The sequence below is a fragment of the Synchiropus splendidus genome, chromosome 6 (assembly GCF_027744825.2).
Source record: "Synchiropus splendidus isolate RoL2022-P1 chromosome 6, RoL_Sspl_1.0, whole genome shotgun sequence".
NCBI lineage: Eukaryota > Metazoa > Chordata > Actinopteri > Syngnathiformes > Callionymidae > Synchiropus > Synchiropus splendidus.
Window position 1 is genome coordinate 1819473 of NC_071339.1, and position 26982 is coordinate 1846454.

General features: G+C 46.5%; 1 protein-coding gene across 2 annotated transcripts; it reads right to left on the minus strand.

The window, feature by feature from the left end:
• Positions 1 to 26982, minus strand: LOC128761209 (G-protein coupled receptor 22-like). Of its 2 annotated transcripts, none has more exons than XM_053869275.1 (2): positions 26838 to 26982; positions 1 to 3573 (listed from the first exon to the last, which is right to left on the minus strand). In XM_053869275.1, exon 2 carries the CDS (start codon positions 3464 to 3466, stop codon positions 1778 to 1780), a length of 1689 nt encoding a protein of 562 aa, XP_053725250.1. In that variant the 5' UTR covers positions 3467 to 3573; positions 26838 to 26982; the 3' UTR covers positions 1 to 1777. The 2 variants fall into 2 exon arrangements, with proteins under 2 accessions (XP_053725250.1, XP_053725249.1); XM_053869274.1 differs by lacking the exon at positions 26838 to 26982 and adding an exon at positions 17975 to 18346.

The window sequence follows — 26982 nt, forward strand, 5'->3', positions numbered from 1 at the left end:
TTTACATAGTTGGCTTTTTTTATTAAGATTCTTATTCTATACAGTAACACATATATAAAGCTATGCCAATGCTAATATTTCTCTATTCACAGGCTCATTAATGTACAGTACAGTATACACACATACACAAATAGGATTACACATAACATGAACTCATTTTTCACCATGGTTGTTTGTCTGTCCGGCAGATGTAGTGAGAATAAATAAACTATTACACAGAGTAGATAAAAACAGAACCAAACGTTAATATATACATCCCTGAAAAATGCACACAAACACACAAGAAATATCGGCTTCTGTCTGGCTCACAAAGAGTGTAAAAGGGAGGAGGGCGAGGGGAGACCGCCTGAAGCCAAAAAAGCTCTCCAGTTATTTGTGTCGTACAAAATGCAAAGTGTATTGTAAATACTTTGTGATCAAATCTGAACCTAGCACAACATTTAGATTACAACAGTGGGCTGCTTTGTTGGTATAAGTACAGCACAATTTCAAATGAGACATCAGGCCCTGAGGAGATCAAGAGACGCGTGTGGAGTGCAATACGTCCAGGACTTGATTCAGACATTCAACGTCCAGCAGTGGTTAGTCTGTCCTCCACGGTTCGGTGAGGTGTTGTATGTCTGTGTGTTATATCCTCACTAGTATTTCTGAGGTGTAAGGTACTCATGGACACGTTTAGTGAGTACTTCTTTACAAAACATTGCCCTTCTTACTTATGTTGAAATAGGTGATGTGATGCAGCCAATATTATTTTACATATAGATACAAGTGCGTCTCCTCAGTTTAGCCCCAACCACCTCCAGCTGTCGGTCAAAGTCTCCCCTCCTTCAGAGTGAAGTTCAAATAGAAAAAGCCACAATTCTGTGTTCACATTCTCTTTGCTCACATCCTCGGGTCATTGCTCGAAAGTTATTGCACATATTTATAGTAACTTCACACACACGCACATGCACACTTGCCTCTCCTCAATCGGAAAAAAGAAAACAACTCACCAGCCTACACTTGCACACTAAAAGAACAATGGCGCTTGTATGAAATGAAAGAGCTTTACTTTGCAGTTTCCTGGTTAGTTTCACTTTGAAATGCTGTAAACTTGTTCTTACACAAATATTGCGTTGAACGACACCACGAAGATGTGCGTGGGCTTTCTGTCTAATGCTTGTGTAGACGTACAGCGGGACGTTCAGCACCATAAGAAGATATTACTGAATGAATTAAGGCAGTAAATGAACACAGAAAGGAAAGAAACTATTCAAAGATTTCACACTGAGAACATCTGTGCAGGTAGGTATCGATGTGCTTTCACAGAAAAGGACAATATGCGGGCCAGCGGTGCCTGTATGTGTCGTCTGTGCACGTGGACATGCACACGCGGCGATAAAGTGCTGGGGCTGCAGTGTTTACATCTGTTGGCTGACCTTTGACCCCACGCTGGACCAAAGGTTACAGACAAGGCAACCCTGCTTCACTGTTGCTGCCCAAAGGAGTTTGTCGGGACCATATGTTCTGTGTATATATATATCTATATAGTCTGTCAGGAAGTGGAGAAATGAGGGTCTTTGCACGTAGAGCGGCGCCGATTAGAGAACTCTGCCGTCATCACGTCTGCCTGGACCGAGGTTATTGGATTTGTACTGACATTTGTAAAGTGAGTAGTTTCTCGCTATTCCTACACAGTTCAGCAGTTCAGTTCCCCACGATCCATCAATGGCAATTTAGCAAAATGCACACCACGCCCCGACTCATGCACACACTCACACGTGGAGCGAAGAGCGCCTCACTCCCGCACCGCCTCCGTGAGACATCGATCGGTGCCGTCGCTCGCCTCCACGCGCTGCTTGCGACTCTTCCGTTTGCCTCCCCCGTCCACCCAGGAGTTGTGAATTACCGTCCCCCCACTGGGAGCCGGGTCCACCTGCAAGAGAGACACCACCCGCTTCTTCACGCGCGTCTTGAGCGCTCGCCGCAATTTCTGTCTCGTGAAAGCGTAGAGGAGAGGATGGAAAATCGTGGTCCCGTAGGCCATTGCCAAAAAGCACAGGCGGATCCGCACGAGGCCGTCACTCGGACCCAAACAAAGAATCAGTACGTTGACGGCAGATAACGGGGCCCAGCATCCCATGAAAGTGGATATGATGATTAGTGACATTTTCAAGACGCGGCGCTGACGTTCTCTTCGGTCCCTGTGACGTCGCACTGCCCGCCTCAGGGCAATGATGGCAGAGACCGAGGCTTGGACGCCCATCGAGGAGGCCGGCAGGGGCGAGGTGGCATGGGTCGGGTTGGACGTGGAGGCTGGGGTTGGAGAAGCTGGAGTGGCTGGCGTGGTGGCAATTGGGGTGGTGGCCGCGGTGCTGACCGTCGTGACCGTCGCGCCACTGTCAGACATGGTCTGGGGCATAGGGGAGAGGGCTGGCGGGGATGTTGGGGTTGGAGTAGGCGAGGGCATCAGGGGAGGGTGGCCCAAGTTCTGGTTTTGGTTGGAGGGAGCTATGTCTGTTGGTAGGCTAAGGTCCTTTCGCTTCCACCGTTTGCAGCGTATCCGGCATGTGGAGTCCTTTGTGCGTGAGCCTCTCATCATGTGGGAGCCGATGCGGATATTGAGAGCCTGCAGGATCTTGGAGTAGGTGAAGAGCATGACGACTACAGCGATGAAGAAGCATGGCACTTGCAGCAACAAGTGGTAGTACATAGCCAGGCCTGTGTAATAGCCCTGACCTCCAACGCAGAGCAGAGTCCGGTTCTGCCACACTGGCGGAAGGTTGTGGGATTCAGATGAAGGGGCTGCAGAAGGTAAAAAAGTGGGGGGCGAAGAAGAAAAGTAGGCTGTCACTCCAGCGGTGACCTCAGAGTCACGATCCGGGCCCTCTGGGTCGTCTTCCCGACTCTCCTCAGAGGTCGATGAAAAGAAGTCGCCCTCCAGAAAGGGCAGAAAGAAGACGGCCAGGGACACGGCCCACACGGCTGCTAGGAGCAGCGCTGCGCGCCGAGGGGTCAGGAGGCGACTGGCTGGGCGCACCGAGATGTCGTACCTGTCCAAACTGATGACCAGAACGTTGACTGCAGTAGCCACACTGGTGAAGGTGACGCAGGCCTCGTGGAAGCAGCACAGCGTAGCCAGGCTGCCGAGTCCGCTCCCATGAGCTGGCAACAGGATCACAGCCACCGTCAGAGGCAGGCAGAGGACGCAGACTAATATGTCCAGCACGTGGAGGTTGACTGTGACCAAGTTGCTGACCGAGTCCACCAAATTGGACTGGGCGCAGTAGAGCACCAGCACGGTCAGGTTGCTGCTGAAACCCAGCACCAGTTCCAGGATCAGCACAGTGGTCAAAGAGATCTGGAATCCCAGAGGGTACGGGGTGCTCCAGCCCTCCTCCGTCCCGCCCCCGCCCCCTCCGTCTGGCAGGCTTACCCCCTGACCATCACTGGTCTCCAGGAGGTCACGATAGCCTTCGGTCTCCATTGACACCGCAGGGCGCCTTCACACATAGCCACAGAGGCAGCGATGATGCACCATGCTCTGCCTTCTCCTGACTTCTGGACGTACAACACCTTTCGCGACCAGGATCTCTGAGGAACCAAACAGACAGGAGAGACTGTTAGCACAGGTTTAAACTGAGGAGGAAGCAACAGCAGAAGGGTAAGACACTTCAGGGTTTCCTTCCGTCGACACAGTGAGGGCGGCTGGCAATAACCTGGATTCATGAGCTGAGATTCAACCCTTCGCTGACCCCTGATGTCTCACTGGGCCGTGGCAGATAACACTGCTCGACATCCACATGATTCAGGCTCAAGTTTTCACGTATGTTTGAGGGCATGGTTGACTGAGTACATCAGGGTGAGGGCAACACCACAGGGGCGGACACAAGACGGCGAATCGTTCATCTGATGAATTACCTGCAAACCCTGTGTTGAGCTTGTTCTTATTGTGCCAGGTGTGCGACGGCGAAATCACTCCAGGAGCTATTTCAATGATACCTGTCAACTCATACGTGTTCCATACGTTTTTTTTACTATTTCAAATCATGTACGCCGTATAACGACTTTTGTACGGGGGAAAAATAAATTAGAACCAAACAAAATTCACGCCAGACCGATATCGACTCGCCAATTTCAGATCCAAAACAGATCGTCCTGTCTCGCCGGTGACTGGCGACGGTCGGCGCATCGTACTAGCAAAGCCTGCGCTTTTATTTGTCTCGCTGCTTTCAGCTTTGACGATAGGAGTGTTGTGTGCGCATGCGCGTTGCACTGCGGCTCACATCCGTTGCTTTGAATTGCCTTGCAAGAGGAATGATTCAGAGAAAAGTCATAGACGTAAACATGGAAGAATCCCATTCTTCATGCTGCACATGGTTTCATGTAACGCAAGAGCTCTTATATATGTTATCTTTGTTATCATTTCCCAGTACTTTGTCTGTCTTGCTGTGATGTCAATAGTAATAACAAAATATTAAAATGTGTTTCTTTTCAATTGATAAGGCGAATTGCACCGCTTTATAAGTTACGGGCAGAGGTTACAGGTATGACCCAGACCAATGGGGGAAGAGACCAAGTCTTGGTCCAAACTGTCTGTCAGTCATACAGACACACATATACATGACTTACTGGAAAAAGAAACGAGCAGCTTGTTCTGTATTCAGTTTGGTTTCAGTGTTGGTCTTGGTTGTAAAAAAGACTGGAAGTGTCGATATCTGTTGTGTGGTGAGATGTTTCTGACTGTGATCATTGGTGCTGCGCATGCAATGCTATGTTCCGTCCATGAAATAGCGAGACAGATACAGGTTTGGAAGTGATGTCTGAGGAGGCGGACACAGATATACACTGTCTTCCCCGTCGTCCCCTGCTGTAAAAACAATTAATTCCTCCACCGTCCCAGCAAATCCAATATAAAAATGAAGCGCTCTCGTTCAGCGCCCTGACAGCAGACGACATCAGTGGGCTGCTGGACGGACCGTGTGGTGAATGTCAACATGCACCCAACTGAGGGTGGCAGCAGTAAATAGTTCTCACTGGGAGACCTAATGAAGACGAATGGATCAATGATCCGCAGACAGTGGCACATAAACAATGCTATCAGAAACAGACCCGCTTCCCCGAGGCCCGTCCTCTCTTGTCTTCTTTGCTTCGTCCCTCTCATTGCAGCTCTTTCAGGTTCCGTGCATCCGGTTCGTGCTGCTTTGTCTGCTCCACTGAAACGTGTTAAAAACACGGCGGCAATGCTGTCAGCCACGCTGCACGTTCTCACCTTATCGTCCGCAGTTCCAGCCTTGGGTTTTTCATAAAGACCTCAGGCGTAACAGGACTCTTTGTGGAGCTGTGGTCTGCGGTCTTAATCCACTAATGGGTTTCATGGGGCTGGAGGTATAGCTGCAGCATTGATTTAAAGCATCATCTCCCTGCCAATCTGAGTAGCCCGCGGCAAGACCGCCAAGCCTCCTCATCATCACCCGCCGTCTCATTCTCAGCTCTCAGTATCGAACGAGAGCCGGGAAATGAATCAACACTCGCAAAGTAAAATGTCAAAATATTCAAAACATTTCCTCACAAATGGCAGAGAAAGTGTTTCATGTTTCAGTCCATAAAATATTGATTTTAAGCGGAATAGCTTCTCTTTTGTTTGTTTTTTGGTGATGTATTAGCAATATGAAGATTTAATCTTGACTCATGATCTGGGAACAAACCACAGTCAGTCAGTGTGAACTTTTGAAGTGTTAGAAAGTGCTTCAACGAAGGCGCTCAGTCTGTAGCCGGATAAACATTATGCAGCGTGTATGAATAAGTGACACGATTTGCCTGAGACACTTGTGTTGTTTCGGACGCTCAGTATTGGCCTGTCTCCTGGCCAGAGAAGGTGTCTCCTGGCCAGAGATGGTGTCTCCTGGCCAGAGAAGGTGTCTCCTGGCCAGAGATGGTGTCTCCTGGCCAGAGATGGTGTCTCCTGGTCAGAGAAGGTGTCTCCTGGGCAGAGAAGGCGTCTCTTGACCAGAGAAGGTGTCTCCAGGTCAGAGATGGTATCTCCTGGTCAGAGAAGGTGTCTCCAGGTCAGAGAAGGTGTCTCCTGGTCAGAGAAGGTGTCTCCTGGCCAGAGATGGTGTCTCCTGGTCTGAGAAGGTGTCTCCTGGTCAGAGATGGTGTCTCCTGGCCAGAGATGGTGTCTCCTGGTCTGAGAAGGTGTCTCCTGGTCAGAGATGGTGTCTCCTGGTCAGAGAAGGTGTCTCTTGACCAGAGAAGGTGTCTCTTGACCAGAGAAGGTGTCTCCTGGCCAGAGAAGGTGTCTCTTGACCAGAGAAGGTGTCTCTTGACCAGAGAAGGTGTCTCCAGGTCAGAGATGGTATCTCCTGGTCAGAGAAGGTGTCTCCAGGTCAGAGAAGGTGTCTCCTGGTCAGAGAAGGTGTCTCCTGGCCAGAGAAGGTGTCTCCTGGCCAGAGAAGGTGTCTCCAGGTCAGAGAAGGTGTCTCCTGGTCTGAGATGGTGTCTCCTGGCCAGAGAAGGTGTCTCCAGGTCAGAGAAGGTGTCTCCTGGTCAGAGAAGGTGTCTCCTGGTCAGAGAAGGTGTCTCCTGGTCTGAGATGGTGTCTCCTGGCCAGAGAAGGTGTCTCCAGGTCAGAGAAGGTGTCTCCTGGCCAGAGAAGGTGTCTCCTGGTCAGAGAAGGTGTCTCCTGGTCTGAGATGGTGTCTCCTGGTCAGAGAAGGTGTCTCCTGGCCAGAGAAGGTGTCTCCTGGTCTGAGATGGTGTCTCCTGGCCAGAGATTCATTTAGTTTCAGTTTTTCTTATTGGCTATTGAAACACATATCAGAAATGCTTGAGGACGAATCGATCCAGTTTGTGCCTGATGACAGAGGCCATTAATGGCCACAAGACCATCACCACGCTGCAGCTCTTCCTTTCATCATCAACTTAATCATCTACACGCTCAAAGTGGAACCAAATGACACCTGTCAGGTTGAGACTTTCATCCCACTTGCCGGATGTTTCATGAAACGGTGCCGCCCTTTGTTGCAAAACAACAATCAGATCGGATGATGGAACAACTTTATGGATCCTGCCGCCAGAGATATTTTTGGTCTTGGCTTATTGATGACAGGCTGTCAGCCAGTTTTAGGGAAAAAAACAAGACAACAGGCTCCACAGCAGATGCTGTTTTTAGATCTCGGCTCTTTGTTTACATGTCCATTGGCCCTCTGAGCCATAGAAACATGACTGCTCCTCCTCAGCAGCAACATGCAGGATTCAAGGAAATGATCCTTCAGTTCGATGAACCTCTTTCATTGGTATTTCTTACAGTTTTTGTTGCCGTTATTCATTTGAAAATGATTCATTTTTCTACATAATATTGGCTCAGATCTCATGAATTTGCTTCCACTTTTTAAACTACTTTGGTGTTTTTATGATTCTTTTGTTTATGAGAAACATTTATCTTTATGCTGTCAAATAACATTTGTTATCACAGCACATTTGATATATTTATTTACTGTATTAAATTTACATTTCAAAATCTTTTTTCCACTAATGAAAGTATACGAAAATCAAGTTTAATGCTCATGTTTTCAATCATTTGTGGGACAGATGTAGGGAAGGTAGGGACACTAGACATGTCTCCAGGGAGCGCAGTATTATAGTCACATTTCTCAATAGAACAGTAATACGGTCACATGAAAATGTGTGTTTTCGTGAACTGAGGTGCAGTCCTGTCTGTGATTTACGCTCTGGCCATGCTTGAGTGACTTTGCTTCCTTCCACTGTCCAAAAAAGTGGACCATCGTCTTGGCGGGATGGACTACATATGTGCGTAGGACGGGACAGACTCAAGCCTCCTCTGAGCAGGACGCTCAAGTGTTCTGACACATGTAGCTCCAGACCGTCGGACCTGTCTGCAGAGCAGGTGGGGAATGTGGCAGAACCATTTCATGAGAAGTGTGCACCAGTTGGTTCAGAGCTTGTCCAGACTCACCAAGGTGAGGAGGCTCCAACTCAGGGAGTCACAAGCTTTCTCTGTATGTGTGATGTTTTTAGGCTTATTGACAGTAGAGAAGCAAGTCATGATTTTATTGATGCTTTGCTTGTGTCCTCAAATATAAAGTGGAAGAAAATGAATATGCGTGGTATCATAAATACTCCACGTGATACAGTTTTTTACATGTCTCCATCAGTTTTCTCATTTTGTTTGTGTGGTGTTTATCATTTTTACAAGTAAGAAACACTCTTTTCCAGTTATTATGGTCTCATGAATGTGTCCAGTGGAGTTCATGTACAAAGACTGGATTCATATTCAAAGCAACTGTTTATCTCTCAGGGGATGGTACAGTGATCAGAGGTCTCTTCCCCTGGCCTTTCCAGTCGGATCTGAGGGTGCCAAGTGGGTGAAGATGATAAAAGGTCCACGGGCTTCTGCTGTATGTGCCCCGGAGCCATGCTGACGTGAAGCCCAGCAGCCGCACGTCAATGTTCTCCACGTAGAGGAGGACTGTGATGAAGAGTGAGCTCACCTAATCGCCAAGGTCACTGGCTAAAGGATTGTTTAAATTTGCCCACTTGTATCTCATTCCCTCTGTCAAGGCCCTGAGTTAGAGGAGGTTAGCAACAGAAGCAGATTGCCTTCTGGCACGGGCTCTTTCTCATTACAGCACACTATCGTTCTCATAAATCTCCACTTACTCCGCTGGAGATAAATCACGCAGCTAGCTACTTGTTCTGGACTTGCTATGTTGCGTGCATTGTCTTTGTTTGTACTGTAAAATCAATGAACGTGTGAGGTAACAGAACGTTGTGCATTGAAGAAGCACTAGTTTAATGCTCAACCAAGGCAGTGTCGGATCGGGTTCCCCTCTTATGAACCTCTCTGAGGCGAGCTGGAAAGAGCTGCAATCACTTATCTAACTAACAAAGTGTGGCCCAGGGGCCTCAGGCTGCCCTGTGACTGTATTTGTGTGACCCTCCAAAATCAGTGTAAAAGTGATCACTGACCATTTCATTTTTATTATGAGTGTTTATTATGAGTTCTGAAATGTCTGAGACACATGTGGAATGTACTTTCAATGAAATACAAACCAGCTCTTGCTTTATTTTACCAGACAAAATTTCATAATCGCACCTTAGTTTCCTCATCATATCAAGGATTTTTCTTCGTGGTTGCTCGATGGCACCTCACTACAGTCACAGTGTATGACGTGGCCCCTCAGGAAATGCAGTTGCCCACCGCTGCTTTAGACGGTATTCATGAGAATGATATCTCTGAATTAGGACTGGGGCTTTAACACGATCATATTGATGAATTAAAATTCAATTCCAGCAGCTCCTCTAGTTTGAATCTTAGCAACGCGGCGCTTCGTCCTTCAACTATCCAAAGACCGGTTAACTGTCCTGTCACAGCCGGGACAGGCCCCTGCCGCCCCGTGACCCTGACACAGTGAGTGTCAGAATAATAAATATGCAGTGTAACATGGGCTGTCTGCCTGTCTGCGCATGACACTCAGTAGTGTTGAATTCCGACTGTGTTTTCTCTACAAGTTTTTGTCATGATTGTCAGCTCGAGCGGTGACAGACTGTAACTCATACAGGCGCCTTTTGCATTTTAATGCCTCTTAGTGGAGGAAGAAAAGAAACCCGACTCGCTCTTATTGATGGATCCTTTCATGTCAAACTGTTTAAATGTCAAAATGTTTGGACAAGAAAGAAGCTGTCTTTAATAGCCTGACACGACAGGCCGATGCTGGCGGAAGAGAGGGATCATGGCATTTAGAAATGGAGGAGAGAAGAGCGAAAGGAAAGACAAAAAAGAGTGATGGGATCGCAGTACTCTGACTCACGGCTCCCCTTGCCGTTCCCATGTCCGCAGCAAGACAATCAATCAAGACATGGTTTTTCTCACTCAGCCACCAACGGTAAAGACGAGCAGGCGCGAGGTGAGCAAATGCTTCTGCTGGCAGCGGCCCAGCAAACATCGCCGCCGCGTCACGTGCCAGCCAGGTGTGTTTCTCATCTGATCCGCCACAAATAAACATTGTCCTGAGCAGCACGCGTCACGCTGCCTTGCAGACATGAAGAAACAAGAAGCTCATGACGTGCACACACCCACGCAGCAGCCCACCACCGTCGCTCCTCCAGTCCATATGCTCTCTGCTAATGCTCAGGCTGGATGGATGTGCGAGGCCAACCATGCACAGGAAGCTTCGGAATCCAAGGAGAATACGGCTTGAACACAGGAGGAATCTTGTCACGAGAGAGTGATGGCTGATGTAAGCTGGAGTGCTGAGTCCTGTCTCACAGGAGGGGAATGTTTACTCCGCGCCTACAACTATTATCCATCTCTTTTTCGAGCAGCCCTCCTTCCCATCCGTCTCACACCGGAGCACACCAGCTCTAATCCACAACTCCATCATGTGATTAGGAATCAAAAGCTGCCAATGATGCAACGGCGAGTCAGCAACCTGCTCAAGAGCACCTCCTCTGAAACACCTTCTTAAAAGCATCTCATGGATCATGGCTGTGGAGCCAGACCGCAGCAGGTGACTCATCACATCTAGTAACATGTATCATCTGCTGTGACAGAAAGAAGACCACAGTCCCAAGACACAGCCATGTTCCCTCTAATTTTCCATGAGTCTGAGCAAACAACACAAACCCTCTGAGTGGTCACCTGGACCTCCGTGAGCCGCCTGTCTTTGTCGGCTGTGGTAGTTTAGAAGCATTTAAAAGAAATACATATTAAGAAATATTGACAATCTGCACACAGTGAGGAATGGAATATGTGTGGAATGTAAAAATGAAAAAGGTAGAAATGAAAGCCTTTCAGCTGTCTTTGAATTGTACAGATTCTTTACTGTAATATATTAACAATATATATATCAAGAATCTTCCAGTACAATAAATAAACTAACTCTAGTCACTGAAGTCACATGACACCACTGAGGGCGCTGGATCTCTAAGAACTTAGAGCAACTTTTACAAACATTTATCCTTTCTCAAACTGATTGATATGGCTTATGAATCTGTCTGTTGTGAGAGTGAATTTGTCCACTCGAGGCCACCGTATTCTGTGACCGCTCCTCTTGGAACAGTGAGTCCATGTGGATCAGGCTAAAATGAAGAAGGAACATGTTTCACGGACTACACTGTTAATTTCCTCACCTGACTAGCGTGTACTCTCTGTGTATTGTAGTCTGCACTGCCGCCATTCTCTCTCCTCTGCGTAACTCTGCCGCCCCATTTGGCTCGGTGCACGCGCACATTTGAACCAACCACAAGCGACTTGAAGAGAAATCAGCTCTGTAACATCAGCCAGCTCCAATAGTTCACTTCAAATAGCAGCTCTTCTAGTTGCTGCTCATTCCATTGTGCGTGTGTAGCAGTGTCGGCAGGGAAGGATACACACGGTCGAACAGCGCAGCGAGCGCTTCATTTTATTGTTCTAGTGTCACAATCTTTATGTCTCGACGGCAAGAAGCGCAGTGGTCTGGAAAATGCAGTAACTGATAATCAATTCAGGTGAGATTTTTGTTGTGCCCTGTAGACGTTTTTGTGCGCTGAGATCATATCAGAAGTTCGCAATTGCACCCGGAACATTGGTCCACAGGGTGTGAGACGTCTTCACTGGCTGACAGCCCACTCAATGGGTTTCATTTAGCTTCACAGCTGACTGAAGACACTGCTGTGTCCTATATGCGGCAGTGAGTCCTCGCACACACACACACCTGCTTTCACACCCGGCCATCGGTAAGAACCAATCAGGTGGCATCGCAATCACGGCTGTTCATGAGAGACGGACATGAGTCCTCAGAGAGAGTGATTGTGTTCAAGGGAAGCCGAAAACGATGGCGATCATCGCTCATTATTACGTTGAGACAATGGTGAGCCTTAGAGCGCCATGCTTATGGAGTTCCCTCCAGTTATTGGTAATCAGGCTCCATATTGATCATCTGCATCCCAGCGATGCTCCTGCTCCTCTCAACAAATCTGCCATTGTGGGACGTTTCCCTGGGAAGAATACGCCATTAGGAACCAGTCTTTTTCTGACGATTGAGAGCCTCTTCTCGGCGGCTTTTATTCATCACGCCATTTCAGGCCCCCTCCACTATGGTTTACTTTCCAAAGACCTTCCTTTGATAAGCTCATTGTCCTCTCCACTTCTAATGCCGTGCAGATGAGCATGTGGTTGTCTTTAACAGGTGGAAAGTTCTGGCAAAGCTTCCACGAAAAAAGCGTTCCTCAACCTTGTGAGGATAAGGGTGAGGAAATGAGAGCCTCTCTCCCTGCCGTTACATATGGAATAACCAAAGCAACGAGAATCTATGGACTCAACAAAAATGCCCACAAATATGTGAGCTAACCCACTGTTTCTCAAAATAAGAGAGAAGAAGAGCTACTGCAGTGGCAAAGCGGAAAATAACGGCTGACTAGGAAAAAGGAAAAGTGATGCGGGATAATGCTGTATTTCTAACAGTATTCAAGACTTGAGCGGCATGTTGTCAGATCACGTACAGTCACAGCGTTTGGGGTATAATTCAGGACCGGACAGAAGACGTGACTCACCAAAAAGGAAATGTGCTCAATCATTTTCTCATGCCAAAGATTCTGAAATATTTTGGTGCCACGAACCACACGTGACATAATGACAATATATGACCATGTCTTTCATGTCTTTAAGCTAATATAATATCCCTCCACTCAAATCAATTCCCATAATGCACTGCAACAGCTCAAGCTATTACAATAGCAATGCGAATGACGACGTTCTTCTTTCTTCTATGCAGGTGTGTTTCCAGGATCTTGCTCTGCTCTTCATGGCTGTATAAAGTTCTTACAGGTTTGTTGTTCTATAGTCACTGACACTAAGGGGCAGAGCTTGCGCTTCCCTCACACTCCCTCGTCCGGCCGTGCACCTCGATCCATGACCCGCCTGAAACCTAACACCAGAAGGAAAACCTTTTTTTCAATTCAACAAAACACCTAAACGCATCAACATGCGGCATTGAATGCTGCCTTTGTCGTCACTATAAGACACAAAAGTCCACTTTCCCAACGTCAGTATATGACGCCATGGGAGGGAGGACGTTACCGACCAACGATATTTCCCCAGACTCATCCTGTTTCTATCACTGTGCTCAGGCGTCCGGCTACACCAGGGCAGCAGTGACAATCTTTTACAAGAGGATCTGTGATTTTATATTGTCTGAACAGCAAGAATGAGTTTTGTGAAGTGTTTCCTTCCGTCCTGATGACATGGCGATAAGACACTTCCTAAACCGCTGCAGGATCCTGAATAGAGCAGTGGAACGTTCAAGGCGAAATTTCAAAAATGGGCTTCAGTTTTTTATTAGGATAGAGAATTGAGGTAGAGTAAAAGTTAAACGCTGTGTTGTAGAGCTCAGCCGTGGCACACTTGGATCCGACCAGCTTAAGAAACATGTGTGAACCAAAGGAGCCGATTGTGTTGTTAAAATCCAGCAGAGATGCGGCATGTTTGGACAGGTCCTGCGCATTAGGACTCATTTTGTGCTCGACTAACCAACGGCAGCCTCGGCAGATGGCAGCGAACAGACTGGAACATCTTGCACTGCGCGTTACAGTGAACATGTTCCTGCTCCCACGAGCGCCTTCAAACGGGAGGAGAGCAGAAGATAAGATCAGCAACATATTTGGGAGCAGGAGATTAAGAGCAGGCCAGTGAGAAGGAGTGAGGCGCGACAGAACAAGAAAGATCATCTCTACCTGCTGAAACAATTAGGCTGTTCACTCTCTGCAAGGCAATTAGAGCTCAATTCATGCCGTTTATCTTCTGCACAAATGACATCGCTGCCCGAGAAGACAGCATGGCTGCCGGCGACAGGCCTCCAGATACACTCTTTTAATGAAGGAAAAAAAAATCTAAAAAAAGGACTGGAAAAAAGAACAGCATGTTTTTATTGAGTTCATGACAAATACAACGGCGATGATACCGTGAGAAGTATTTGTCCAATTTATTGTTGGTGCTTCATCACGTCATCCGACAACTGGATGTCATAAGCTGCAGCAGCCAGTTGGGAGAGCGACAGACTGAAGATCTGACGCTGCTTTCAGCACAGGCAGCCTGTCTTTTCAGTCCTAGCTCGTCCTGGATTTAATAAAGACATTCGGTCGGTCATATCTCAGTTTGGAGTGCTAACCCTTCTCACAGGTTTCACAACAAATAAAATGCTAAGTGGGTTAAGAATGATTATTAACCCATCATTTTACAATTTGAAAAAAGAAAAGACAGTTTTTTTTATGATGCAATGTCATTGGAAAGACCCATAAAAACACATTGTTCCTGTCAATATTTGTAACAATGCTTATTCAACCATCATTTTTGGTGTATCAATATACAGCCTCCACACAAGACATTCTAAAACCAAGATGAGAATGTAAGCTATTCATGAAATGTGGTGAAATATGTGGAAAATATGTGTCAAATTGACAAATAAAATTATACAGAATATTTTAAAGTTATTTTCTTTTTCAAAAACGAAGGATTTTTTTTCCAAATCCAAGAGAAACAGGAAAAAAGAGATGGTTTGTGGCTCTTGTTCAGATTAGTCTAATATTATTACTCCTGGTACTCGATGTGCTGAAAATAAGCTGCGGTCGGGATTTGGATGAAATTTTCAGGAAATGTGTGTCGATATGTGAGAGCGTCCCAGGAAGGTTTGCCGAACGTCCAGTGATATTTTCACATTAGACAGGAATAGAAATATACACCAATAATAAATTGTGTGTCGATTTATTGGCTGAAACCCATCATTTTATTTTTCAACATCATTCTAGGGTCCAGTCTCCACATTATCATGAAGAAACAAACCTAATAATGGTCGTTTGGATGGTGCTCCAGTCACTGGAATAATCCATATCATGGGTGAAGAAGCCATGCAGAAGGAATGAAGGATAATATACTGGGTGCAGCCCAACACAGAAGGTCGGGGTCTATCCAGTAGCTGGCTTCACCACAGTACCTCGCTGCTTTATGCTGAGCGTCTGCAGCCCGACAGCATGGTGTGAGTCCAGCTTGAGGCCACACTCCACGCCACCAACCAATCTGACTCCAGAAAACCTTCACTCCGGACTGACACACTGGAGGAACGTGCTTGCACAGACTCGGAAAGCATTTGATGAGTGTCAAAAGAGAGAAAAGTAGCGCTGCTCAGAAAATCCCTTGCATCCGTCCATCACCATCTCACCATCATCACCATCTATCAGACGTGTCCAACCTGAAGTCCCCGGCTCTGCCGCTCCTGAAAATAAAATATGACAACGTCCTCCCGGCGCGCGGCTGACAGTTAATTTTCACCCATAAACGGCTTCAAAGCTCCTCTATAAATACACTGGGGTGGAAGCGCACATGACCCACATGCATAGAGGCAACGGCGAGACTGGAACCAGCTACTGCTGTCTCTCCCATGTGGTCCTGAGAGCGACACAATGGGCTTGCGAGGAAGCTAATGCCACTTGAAGCGATAGGACCACAGTTTGGGGAAGAGAACTGACACAATGGATGCTGCCTCTAATGTTCACCTAAAGACTTCAATGATCTTCTGTGATGATCTGTTTCCATTACGTGTGTGAGTGTTAAGCATAAAATGGGATAAGACTTTATGATCTCATAGTATAACCACTGTAATACAGTAAACTCTTACAACAAAGCGCAGAAAGCCATACATTTTGGTCTGAAAAACACCTCTTCGAAGCACATTCTCTCCAGAGCAGGTCTTCCATACATGCGGTGGAGCTTTATTTGGCTTAGTTGAAGATAAGGACGTCCTGCTGCTGGTTCTGAACACTCACAGCTTCACACAAAGCACCGCATCCACTGATGTCATGATGGAAAAATAGCCTGAACAATGAGAGATATTTTGTCGTCAAAGAACTTTGGCCGGGACACAAATGTCTATCTGGATATTAAACCGGGTGTATTGTGATGTCGTGTGGCGCCACCATCTTTAGAATCTGTGCAAAAAGGTGTGTTCTATTGAGGTTGTTTATTAAAAAGCAGACACCCAGTCTTCATGAAATCTGATAAGCAAAGATTTAATAACACGTATACGTCTGGTGACATTGAGACGATGCATGACAATAGAAAACGTGCGCAATACAAAGGAATGCTGTGTAAGACGGCATTTTTAGAATTGGATCGGAGCGTTAAAAGAAGAAGGGCTAAAGTCGTCGCAGCACTCTATAGAATTCCTGCTCTGAAAATAGAACGCGATTAATGGAGCAGAAGTTTTATAGCCCATTTGATCTTTGATCTACTGCATAGTTTCATAGAGATTTGAGTGAGACTATTTCTCACACTAGTCCGTTCCTTACTCTGGTCCCTGGGATTCAATTATCGTCTTGTCAATAAATTGCTTTACACAACACTCAATAAACAGCGACAATAACTGATTTAAATGTTTTGGGTTTTTTTTCTTCTGCTCAAATGTCTCTTTTTGTGTCATGATCATTTATTGTTATATATATTTTATATATATTATTGTAATGTTTACATTGTTCCTCAAATATTTATCTATTTCCACATGACATTGTTTTAGTATTAAAAACCATTTTTCATAGCAGTGTGTATCAGCACACTCTTGTTTGTAACATGCTCATAGGGAGTCAAACTGAATCAACAGGCTCTGGTCAGTAGGGGGCGCTGGGGCACTCACCCCACCTCATCATTTAGCTATTTTCACTTAAGATGAATCATCATCGATCACTGAGTAAGGGAGCGTTCAGAGCGCATTACAACACGTCAGCCACAACGTTTGGCGTCCTCTTCATTGCCTACTGCTTGTGGGGCAGTGCCCCTTCAGCCCAGTTGCTCAGCCAATCATGGCACCAGAAATCCATCCAACCACCACACCATGAGCTGTTGCCAGTGTGTGTTCAGTAACAGCTCTTCTTCCAACAGTTGCTATAATTGTGACTGACACATCTTCTTGAATATTTTCGCCCAGACAGAAGCTTCTTGTAGACACTGATCGATGAGTGTTGTTATGTTGTCCAGTAGCTGAGGTGGGAGTGTACTTATGAACGCCAAGACCTGGGCTTAACATCTGGGAGGAGCCACAAACTTTTATGGTTGTATTTCTAATTGATATCTGGAGCTATTGCAGTTCCAAACTCACATTAAGAGCGTCGGAGTAATGTGAGAATAAAGCCGTGGACTCGTGGCATTGAGACGTGAGGATGAGAAAGTGGCAGAGCCCCGATCCCCCAGAAGCTCTTTCTCACCTGCAGCCAGTGCTGCGACGCTGTTCCCAGTGTGTTTACAACTCCTCCTCACCCTGGTGGACGGAGCTAGTTGTGAAGCTTGTCTGCACAGGAGTGAGGAGGGAAAGTGGCGGCTTGAGAAGACAAATCCATTCCTTGTTATGTTCACGCATCATTACGGTGAGAGCGACGCTGTCATCTTTGTCCTCCAACACACATCCACAAAGCAAAACGAGGGCTTTCATCGCACCGGAGAGAAGCCATTAATAATGGTCTGCGAGGTGATTGGCTGTCACAATACGCAGCACAAGTCAACCATGCAAAATGCAAACTATCTATTAAGATGTAAATGGGACGTTTCAGTGACAGAAGATTTCACTAAAAATGCTAATTCCTTGTGGAGCGCGGGGCAAACGGGGCGGCGAAATGCATGAGTTGCTGAACTCCATTATTGAAACGATCAAAGGGGTTAGACTCGTGTGTCGCACCCATGTGACAGCAGCACATCAACAACTATAGTGCTGGAGCAAGACCGGAAGAATGGGCTATTTTGGGATGGAATGAATTGTTACAGGGGTTCTATTGAGGACAGCTGAATGTCCATCATTATTTGTGAGGGTGGCCAGCAGCCCTTCCTTCCTTCCCAACCCCAGTACAGCATCCCGCACACATATTCATATTATTGACACACGGGCTATTTGCTGTGAAAGAGAGTGATGGAAGCATAAAGATCAACAAAAGTATAAAGGGACAGTGTCAAACTTACCAGTTGCCGAGCGGGAATTCCCTTTACATCCTACTGCAGGTGTGGGTGCTCTATCTGCTGCGGTGGACACAGATCCACTCCGGCGCTCCTCAGGACAGCCGGCTGTCAGCCCAAAAACGTGACCAGAATAATTTCCCTCCGCTTTTTTTTTTTCATAAATATTACAGCAGTGGTGGGGGCGGCGTGGTGGTGGTGCTGGTGAGGGTGTGGGGGGGGTGCACCCTAAAGGGCTGCAGAGGCAGAGTCGGCAGTCGGATCACAGGTAGTTGTTTTCATCTTCTCCTTAAGACAGCTCCACTTGTCTGCGCCCATGCAGCAGACTTGTACTGCATCCCACACACGGACCGGACGCGCAGCCGCTCCATCCCAGCCGCCAATACGCTGATCTGCAGAGGGGGGGAGGGAGGAAGCTGGGAGAGGTGCCTTTTTTTTTTCCTTTTTTTTGTGTGTGTGGGAAGGGGAGGAGACTGGGATGCGGGAGTGAGGGTGGGGGACGGGGATGGGGAAGCTCTCACAAGGACGACCTGAGATTCCTCAAGGGTGAACGCTGCTCTGTTGAAATTCAAGCCGTTTTGACAATCGCCAGCTTCTGCTCCTCCAAATATTTGGAGCGCTCCTCAACCGATCACACTCTGAAAGACAGATTTATCTCCTCAGAACAGGTGAGGAAGAGAGGCTTTCCACTCCCAGGCTCTTGTGAGAGAATTCTGGAGTCGCTTGGGTGTTAGCTGCCTAAATCTGCCTCGTATTGCACTGGCCCCTAAATACAAGACAACAATCTCAACGCTCAGATCACCCCGCTCAGGTACTGACCACTGCACGCCAGGGAGAGCCCACAGGCTGACGCATTAGCAGTAAAGCGTGACGGTATCGTTTCACAGTGGCAGCGCCACAAAACGTTTCATAGGTGCAGGAAAGTGGGACACAAAAATCTCTGATCAGTTGGGCTGTGAATAGATAAACGTGTGTTTCATTTGGGATAAGTCACAATTTAACTCTGTGTTAGTGTGATTAAACACGATTAAAACTTTTAATCTACTCATTAATAGGATGAAAAGTATTCTCGACTGAAAATGTTGGAAATGAGGAGCAGTATTTTGAAGTCCAGGTAACATCACCGTCTCAGGATCAGATGGCTGTCAGTGCCCTGTGTGGACGTCATGACGGCTTTAATGGCAAAATCTATACTGTAGCTAAAAATAGAAGCAAATACAAACAGCTCAAATCATGCTCCTGTCTGGTCCTCCTCACCGCTCACAAGAAGTGACCACCAGCAACAGGCAACAAGCTGAGAGCATTACCGGCGACTCGGATCAAATGGTTTTTTTGCTGAGCTATGCATAAAGTTTCAGGATGTTGAGCTTGTCAGAGAGTTTCTCTACCTGTTACTCAACAAACGCAACAGCATGCACCTCAAGTGCAGATCCTCTGGATGCTGCCCTCTCCTGCTTCGTGAACATGCAGAGTCCGACCTCTTTCATCCTTGTCAAAAGACATGCTGGCTTTACCCTGTGACTAGCTACAGTGCTATAATGCTGCTTTCATCTACAGATTCGACTTGTGCACAGAGAATATGCAGTCAAATAGTGTTGTTGATGAACCTGCGCAAGCGTGTCCTTGAGAGGCTCAAGCTCCAGCACCAAGGACAGCTCTAAAGCCACATTGTTGAACAGCGCTCGTGTCACCAAAACAGCAACACAAATTAAAAACAAACAAATAGTACCACACTGTGCAGCATTTCCTCTAACTCCATGACATTGCACATGTGATCTCAGCCATCCTCACTGTTGCTGACGTCTCTGCTCAAATGCTTGAGCGCCACACGCACCTCTGACTGTCAAGGAGAGAACGCACCAGTGTCGGGCAATGATGCACACAAACTGTCCAGATCTTCAGAGTGTGCTGAATAACTCTGTTCAAAAGACTCACAAGTCAGGGAGACAGCTGGAAATGTTTTCATTTAGAAGTAATAACGCTTGCAAAAACACAAGTTTACACTTTCCTGGTTGCTTGGTTTGTTTCTGTGTTCGTGCAGACGGGTGAAGAGGGCCAGGGTTATTTTGCTTTCAATTCCAATTCATTATTAAATGATTTCACTGGTTTCCATGAGGCCATTGACAGTTGGTTTAGAAAAGAGAAAGACACTCGAGGCATGTACAGGCGAGTGCAAGTCCCTGACCATGAACCACAAATCAATAACGCTGGGAAAAGTGTGGTGTTGTTGAAGAGGAAGGTCACAAGGTCTAGCGACCCAACTGAACGTCTCCAGATGAAAGCACACACATCGGCTGCCTGGAGAGCAACTCAGCTGATAAAGTGTCAGACATTTCCTGGGTCACTTGAGGTCAAAGAGGTCGCACATTTGATCCCTAATACCTCAAAGACTGACTGTCTTCCTCGAGCAAGTCTGACGCCAAAGTTGCCCCAGGAGCCCTCGTGGCAGCTTTGAATTTAATCTCCCCACTCCAGGATTAACACTTTGCCCCTCTTTTTCATTCTTTTCTATTTTCATGTTTACATCTTTAATTCACAGAATTATGTGACATGAAAAGAGAAGCCCACAGAGGCAACAATAAATGAACTGCCATTTGCATATAGAGTGTCATTTAATCCTTGTTTTCTTTTGAGTTCCTGAGGTTTGAAACCATATTTCAGCTGGCACCATCATCCCAAGGCAAAGAGCAGCCTCCTCGCCGCCCGTCCCTGTGTCATGATGAGCGGCGAGCGCGGCTGAAGGTCACCCATGATAAAACCTCTGACCTTGCTCAGAAATATGAGGGCATGTATGTCGCTGCTGTTGGTGCAGCTTGTTGTTTTAGCAGCGGCTGTAAATGACTTGTCCCAGAGAGATAAACGGTGGGCAGGGAGATTCAGATAAAAGGTGTGAAGAGAGCTTGTGATGCTGATGTCAGCTGCTCGGTCTTCAAAACCCCCGCTGCTTTAAATCTGGACTTTTCCAAAAATAATGTGGTAGCGAGGCAACAAAAGGCTCCACGTGATTATTTCCACCGTCTTCAGTGGGAGCGTGGCAGGCTTCCGTGTGCAGAAAGATATGCACCGTACATTCGCTGTCATGACTGATCAGGGAGCTGCTGCAGCTTGGTGTAAACCTTGTCTTGGAGACTGACTGGAGTCCATGACATTTGAGTTTGATGCTGCTTGTGTTTTTCACTTGCCCTGCTGTTGAATGGAGCAGATCCTTCTCCCCAAAACAAGATGAATTCTGCTCATAACACTTGCTTTTTTTGTTCGGTGAAAAACCAGACGCATGTCTCTGCAGTCAACAGGGATGCCCTGGACAAGAGCATCACAGGGCACGTGCTGGACAGGCAGGCAACTTCTGACAGCATGAATACATGATCAGTTGCATCAAAACGAGAATGGAACCCATGACCTCCGAGAGGTCAGACTGCAGCACAAACCACTAAACCCCAAATAAGTGATGTAATGCAGCATGTTATTGTTTTGTAAACAACTGGCTTGATGGTCTGTTCTGATGCTCTTGGTCTATTTTTTCTGTCTTTGATTTCCTTCCTTTATATTTGTGTTATATTTATATCCTACCTACATGTATCATTGATCATGATCATTGTCACACATGCTTATATATTCACCAAGTCATTGATGTCAAATTTTTGATTGTCATCTCAAAAATGTGTAATTTCTCCTAAGAGAGTGAGCAAAAATGTGCATTAGCCGACAGTCACCTGACGTGTATCTTTATAAATGAAACTCTTCACCTGACACTCGAGGTTGCAGCCGGCCCGACTCCTCAGTACACAGTATCACATAACAGCACCAGAGGCTTGAGCATGTGAAATGGAGTGTTGATCGTCCGGTTCTTTGTTCTCTATGAGGACCTCGGTGAGTGCAGGGGACATGAAAAAAAAAAAAGAAGACAGAAATAGCTGCCATAATCTTTAAGATAGAAGTAAGTGTGAGCCTCATGGAAGGGCACTTATCTTTATAGTGCTCCATCAAGAGCATCCTTCTCACTGAGGTGACTGCTTTTAGATATCATTATTTTCTCTATTGATTTCAACAGTGACCTGTTTTGACGGGGTTTTAAGAGTTTCATTTCTTAGACCTCTACAATAAGAATATTCAATCGTACTTCTATCATTATTATCTACTTCTTCTTTCCACTTCTTTTGTTCATTATTGCACAATGTACCAAAGCACTTGAAAGCAATAAAGCTGATGCGGAATCTGTATACATACATATACATATACATATATACTACACTATAATTAGTGGTGGAACTTTAATGAGTTATTTACAATTCATTAATTACAACCTTATTACAATTAATTAATTACAATAACAAAAATATTTACTTGAACAGTTTTCTCTCCAGTCAACAGGGACCCTTTGTCAGTGCAGGAGTTCCTGCTCCACTGATGCAGCTAGGATGAGAACAACAACAACAAACATGGAGGAATCCTCCCTGAACCAAAGCAAACAAAAGCATCTGTTTGCTTTGGTTCAGGGAGGTTTTTCACTACACAATGTCCAGGGTTTCCACCATTCTGAATGGACTTGAGATTCTTATCACATTGAAATTCTTACACAAATATTTTCAAGACATTAAAAGAGCTTTAGTTGTTATTGTGCTGTTGTCAAACTGATGCAAAATAAACAATATTTTCTATCTGTCTGTCTGTCTGTCTGTCTGTCTGTCTGTCTGTCTGTCTGTCTGTCTGTCTGTCTGTCTGTCTATCTATCTATCTATCTATCTATCTATCTATCTATCTATCTATCTATCTATCTATCTATCTATCTATCTATCTATCTATCTATCCATCTATCTATCTATCTATCATTTTCATTTTGTATGGAACAGTCCAGAGGAACACTGAACCTTTAAGACCACATCAGTCCACATGAAAGTGAAGTGGAGCGGGTGCTAACTGTTTGTTATAGAGCTTTCCCGACACGCTTCCTATGAGTCTCCACCTCCGCACTTCCTCGGTGCAACATATTCCACTCACATTTGCAGCACTCTGTTAATGAGCAGCCGACGCACTAACGAAAATACGTCCCACTCCCCTCGCCATTTGTGTGAAGATCTTGTGAAAACTGTCACTTGGATTGGGAACTCCAGCCAGCAATTAGGAGCAGCTGCCGACACCCACATCCCGTATGTCTGCACACGTTTGACAACATCAAGTCCATGCAGATGGAATAAAGATGAACCCGACAGATGCTTGCGCTTGGTTCGCCTATAGCTGAGATGGCTTCAATAGTAAGATGGAGGAAGTAAAAACCATGAAATGCAGAGATGAAATCATTGAGTTGTGTTGCTGTGTCGTACGCTAACCTGACCTGGATACGCGCTCCAACTCAACCTGCTCATAGCGAAGGTCAGGTGGAAGCCAGGATGGCCGGTAAATTGCCGTACCTGCCGTCTCACCTCCAGGGAGCCACTCTCATTTGAACAAGCGTACGTGAGGGGATCCAGCATCCAGCCACCAAACACCCCTGGCTCAACAAAATGAGATACTGTAGCAGTGGGAGCCGCTGTCTGGGATGCAACTACACCACTTCATCTTCATCCTGCTCTCAGGGAACAGGAGTCGTGGTCCTAACCTTCGGTTTCCCTCGGAGCAACAACAAGAGCCGGCAACCCACTGCAGCGGTTTGTAGAGATATTAAAATGCAGCACGTCCCCGGGGGGATTCCAAACTCCCTTTAATAAAACTGAATTTACCGGATGCAGGTTTTAAATGTCATGAAAAAAAAAAAACGCCAAGACGTCCAGCCACTGATTCGAAACCGACTTCTCCAATGCACAAAAAGGTTACAGCCAGAAATGGACAAGAGTGTGTTGCCAAAGATGGTGCATCATGGTGGTGTTCCTACAGGCGCGAAAGCATCTCTGCAAACAGTCTCTTGTCCTCGCTACACGCTGATCAATCCATCTGACGCCTAACACTTGGAGACAGATACTGTGTTCTCCTGCCTGTGTAGGTGGCTGATGGTGTCAGACAGCATCGCCAGTCCTGGGTCTGAGCCCCCACACTGACCCACCCCTGGAACAAAACCAGCAAGAGCAGATATATGTCCTTGGTCCTCAGTTTTTGGTTAGAAACATGACGTTAAACGCCGCTGAGCGAAAGTTTCTCCACTGCCTCCGTTGTTGTGATTTCACGATATAAACACTACATTCAAATACAATGCGTGTGACAGCTGCTCTTCAATTGAATGTAACAATTATTTAAAAAAAATGTTATTTTCTCATCTTTTATTGCCCAAAGGAGGTTATTTTAATGGCACATGCCACCAACTCTTCAAGCCTCGATAAATTCCAGGAGATTTTTCCACAAAAAAATCAAATTGGGTCTCTGTTGATCCGGTTCATGCACACTAGAAACCATTATGTAAATTCTGGAGCACTCCTCCCTCACCCCAGCTACAGTACAGGGTTGTCCTCCACCATGGACCCCACTTGCTCATAAAAGCTTCTGACACCCACCGCTGAAGCAAGGGAAGCAGCTGAATCTCACCCATCAAAACAGCAATTTCAATCGCACCACATCAAGTTTACCAAACGTGAAACACTCTGTTTACATAGGAGACTAGTCAACCTGTTGGTCAATAAAAACAAAGCTTTCTGACATGCCATCCTGGCGAGTGAAAGCATGTGATGTCAAGGTGATAGACCGCGTAAATGGATGCTGAAGTCTCCATATTTGTAAGTACTTGGACAAGGACGAACACTGTTCCGTCTGAATTTGCTGAAGTGACACTTCATCTTGCTGACACGCTTGATTCAAACATGCCACAGCATGATAAAGTGTTTGTGCTTTGAAGTTTATGCAAAAGCTAGTTGCTAGTTGTTCCACACATTGGTGGAATTTTTTTCACCAATCTCATTTTGTCTGCCATTATTTTCTCCTGCAAATGAGTGAAGGGAAGGGGATCATACGTCAGTCTTGGGGAAAAAAAACGAAAAAAATATGGTTGTGTTGCAAATGAACTGATACATTATCTAAAAACTAAACGAAAAAAGCCATCGTGCATACAACAAGATGATTCATGGGTGAGCTGCGGGGTTTGATGTTGCTAGTGTCAGATGCCAGTGTGTTCGGCAGGTGCCGGAGTCTTAAAACAAGTCACCTGTGCAGCTACGCCGCACTATGTATATGGACCTACGTAGATCAGCAGCGCTGTGTGAGACACAATCCCACGACCTTTAAGTGCAGCAGCAACAAAGTGTGTCGACATTCTTATCAGTGACCTTATTATATTCACCGGCGGAAAGACGTCTGCTCGCATGTCACGTATGAAAATGTCAGCACGTGGCACCGGCAACCAGCTGATGCAGCTAGTCAAATCTGAGAATGATGGTCGGCCAAGCTGCAGCCGCTGTTAGCGAAGAGCGCCCTGATCCACAGGGCGACAGCAGGTTGTGTAGGAGAGGAGGGCAATCCTTAAAAATGGACTCCCTCAGGCTGATATGGGCCGTGAGATGACGTGGGAAGAAGGCGATGGCAGAGCCAGGAGCACGGGCAGGCACTGTGGGTGAGGGTGAGCGTGAAAGACAAGCAGTAACAGGAGCTGAATAAGATGAGGGCTAAAAACACAGCCAGAGAGAACTGCCAGCGACGGGTCTCCAGCCGGCAACTGTCCACTCTCGCTGCTTAACCTTTGCGGGTGTTAAGAGCGGAGACGCTCCGGGGTGTTTTTGTGTAGGATTGTATTTGTGCAGCGGGCGATCGACTGCTCCACATTAGCCGAACGGCGAGGGGCCTCTGGACTAGTCTGGCGGCTTCCACGTTGACATTAGCGGATGTGGTGGCAGCTGTAATGCAGCGTGCCGACTGTGAGTCGACAGGGTGCTGTTTTTCAAACACGTCTAATGGTCTGTGAAATTACTTTTATCTCTTCTCTCTGTACGGCTGCCAAACAATGACAGCGGCACTGGAGAGCCGTGGCAAGAACTTGGAACGCACTGGATATTACCTATAATTCAATATTTAGGGTTGCTGTGATCTCCTCACTTGTGTAGAAGGGTGTGAGGATGACAGGCTTTTTTTCCTAGCATTCAAGAGCACGTCACACATAACTGACTCTTTGCTCCCTGGTTGCACCTGTAGCAGAGCTGAGTACGAGGTCCAAGAATAATTTGCCAAGTTCGGCGGCTTGTGCCGATTGTGCTGAAGGTTCACTGTAATTCTTTTGAGTATTTGAGCTGCTGAGATGAAGTTCGTATCGTGGAAAAGTAATATATGATGAATTGATATCAAAACACAAGCAACTTTTCATGCCTGGCAGCAGTTCACTGGGACTCTTTGTAATACCCAGCCTCACCCACTAAGAGAGAAAATAGATGTTGTTCCTCCATAAGCCTCAGCGGTTCATAAGCCACGGGTGCAGCGGTGCTGTCTGCACCGTAGTAAGGTCAGCGGTGCACCCGGCTTAAAAATGCATTCACATTAAAGCGCGTGACCAAGTTCCGACACCACAGCAGCAGCTGCGTCTTGTCTTTGGTCCTGCAGGAGATCGTCTCTGTGCCTGGAACAGTGCAACTTGAGCACAGTAACTTGCAGTAAAATGAGCTGAATTTCCTTTTTACTCCTTTATGAAATTTATCAGTTAACAAATAGTAGTTGATGGATTTATTTAAGTAGAACTTTGCTCCGATCACGGTGATGAGGACGATGAAGGCAGCACACTCTAAATCAGACCCTATCGATGGGCTGTTTTGGTTCTGGATAAGATGAGATGAGGAGGTCGGTGTGCGCTTATCTGCACCACTTCACCTGCGTGCTCCGGCAGCTAGGTTCAATCAGAAGCTTTCTAGTGGGACTGAACCACAAAGGGACTGTGTGACGGACGGATGAGGAGATGAGCACTGACCTGTCACTTCTGTGAGGTCGGGCTCCCGCTCTGAGCCTGGTTCCTCACGTTGCTGGTCCTGCCGTGCTGCCGCGCGGTGACAACATGATTTTATAAATCTCCCTGCTCTGTCCCGCTGGACTTCAAACTAATATCAGCATTTCCT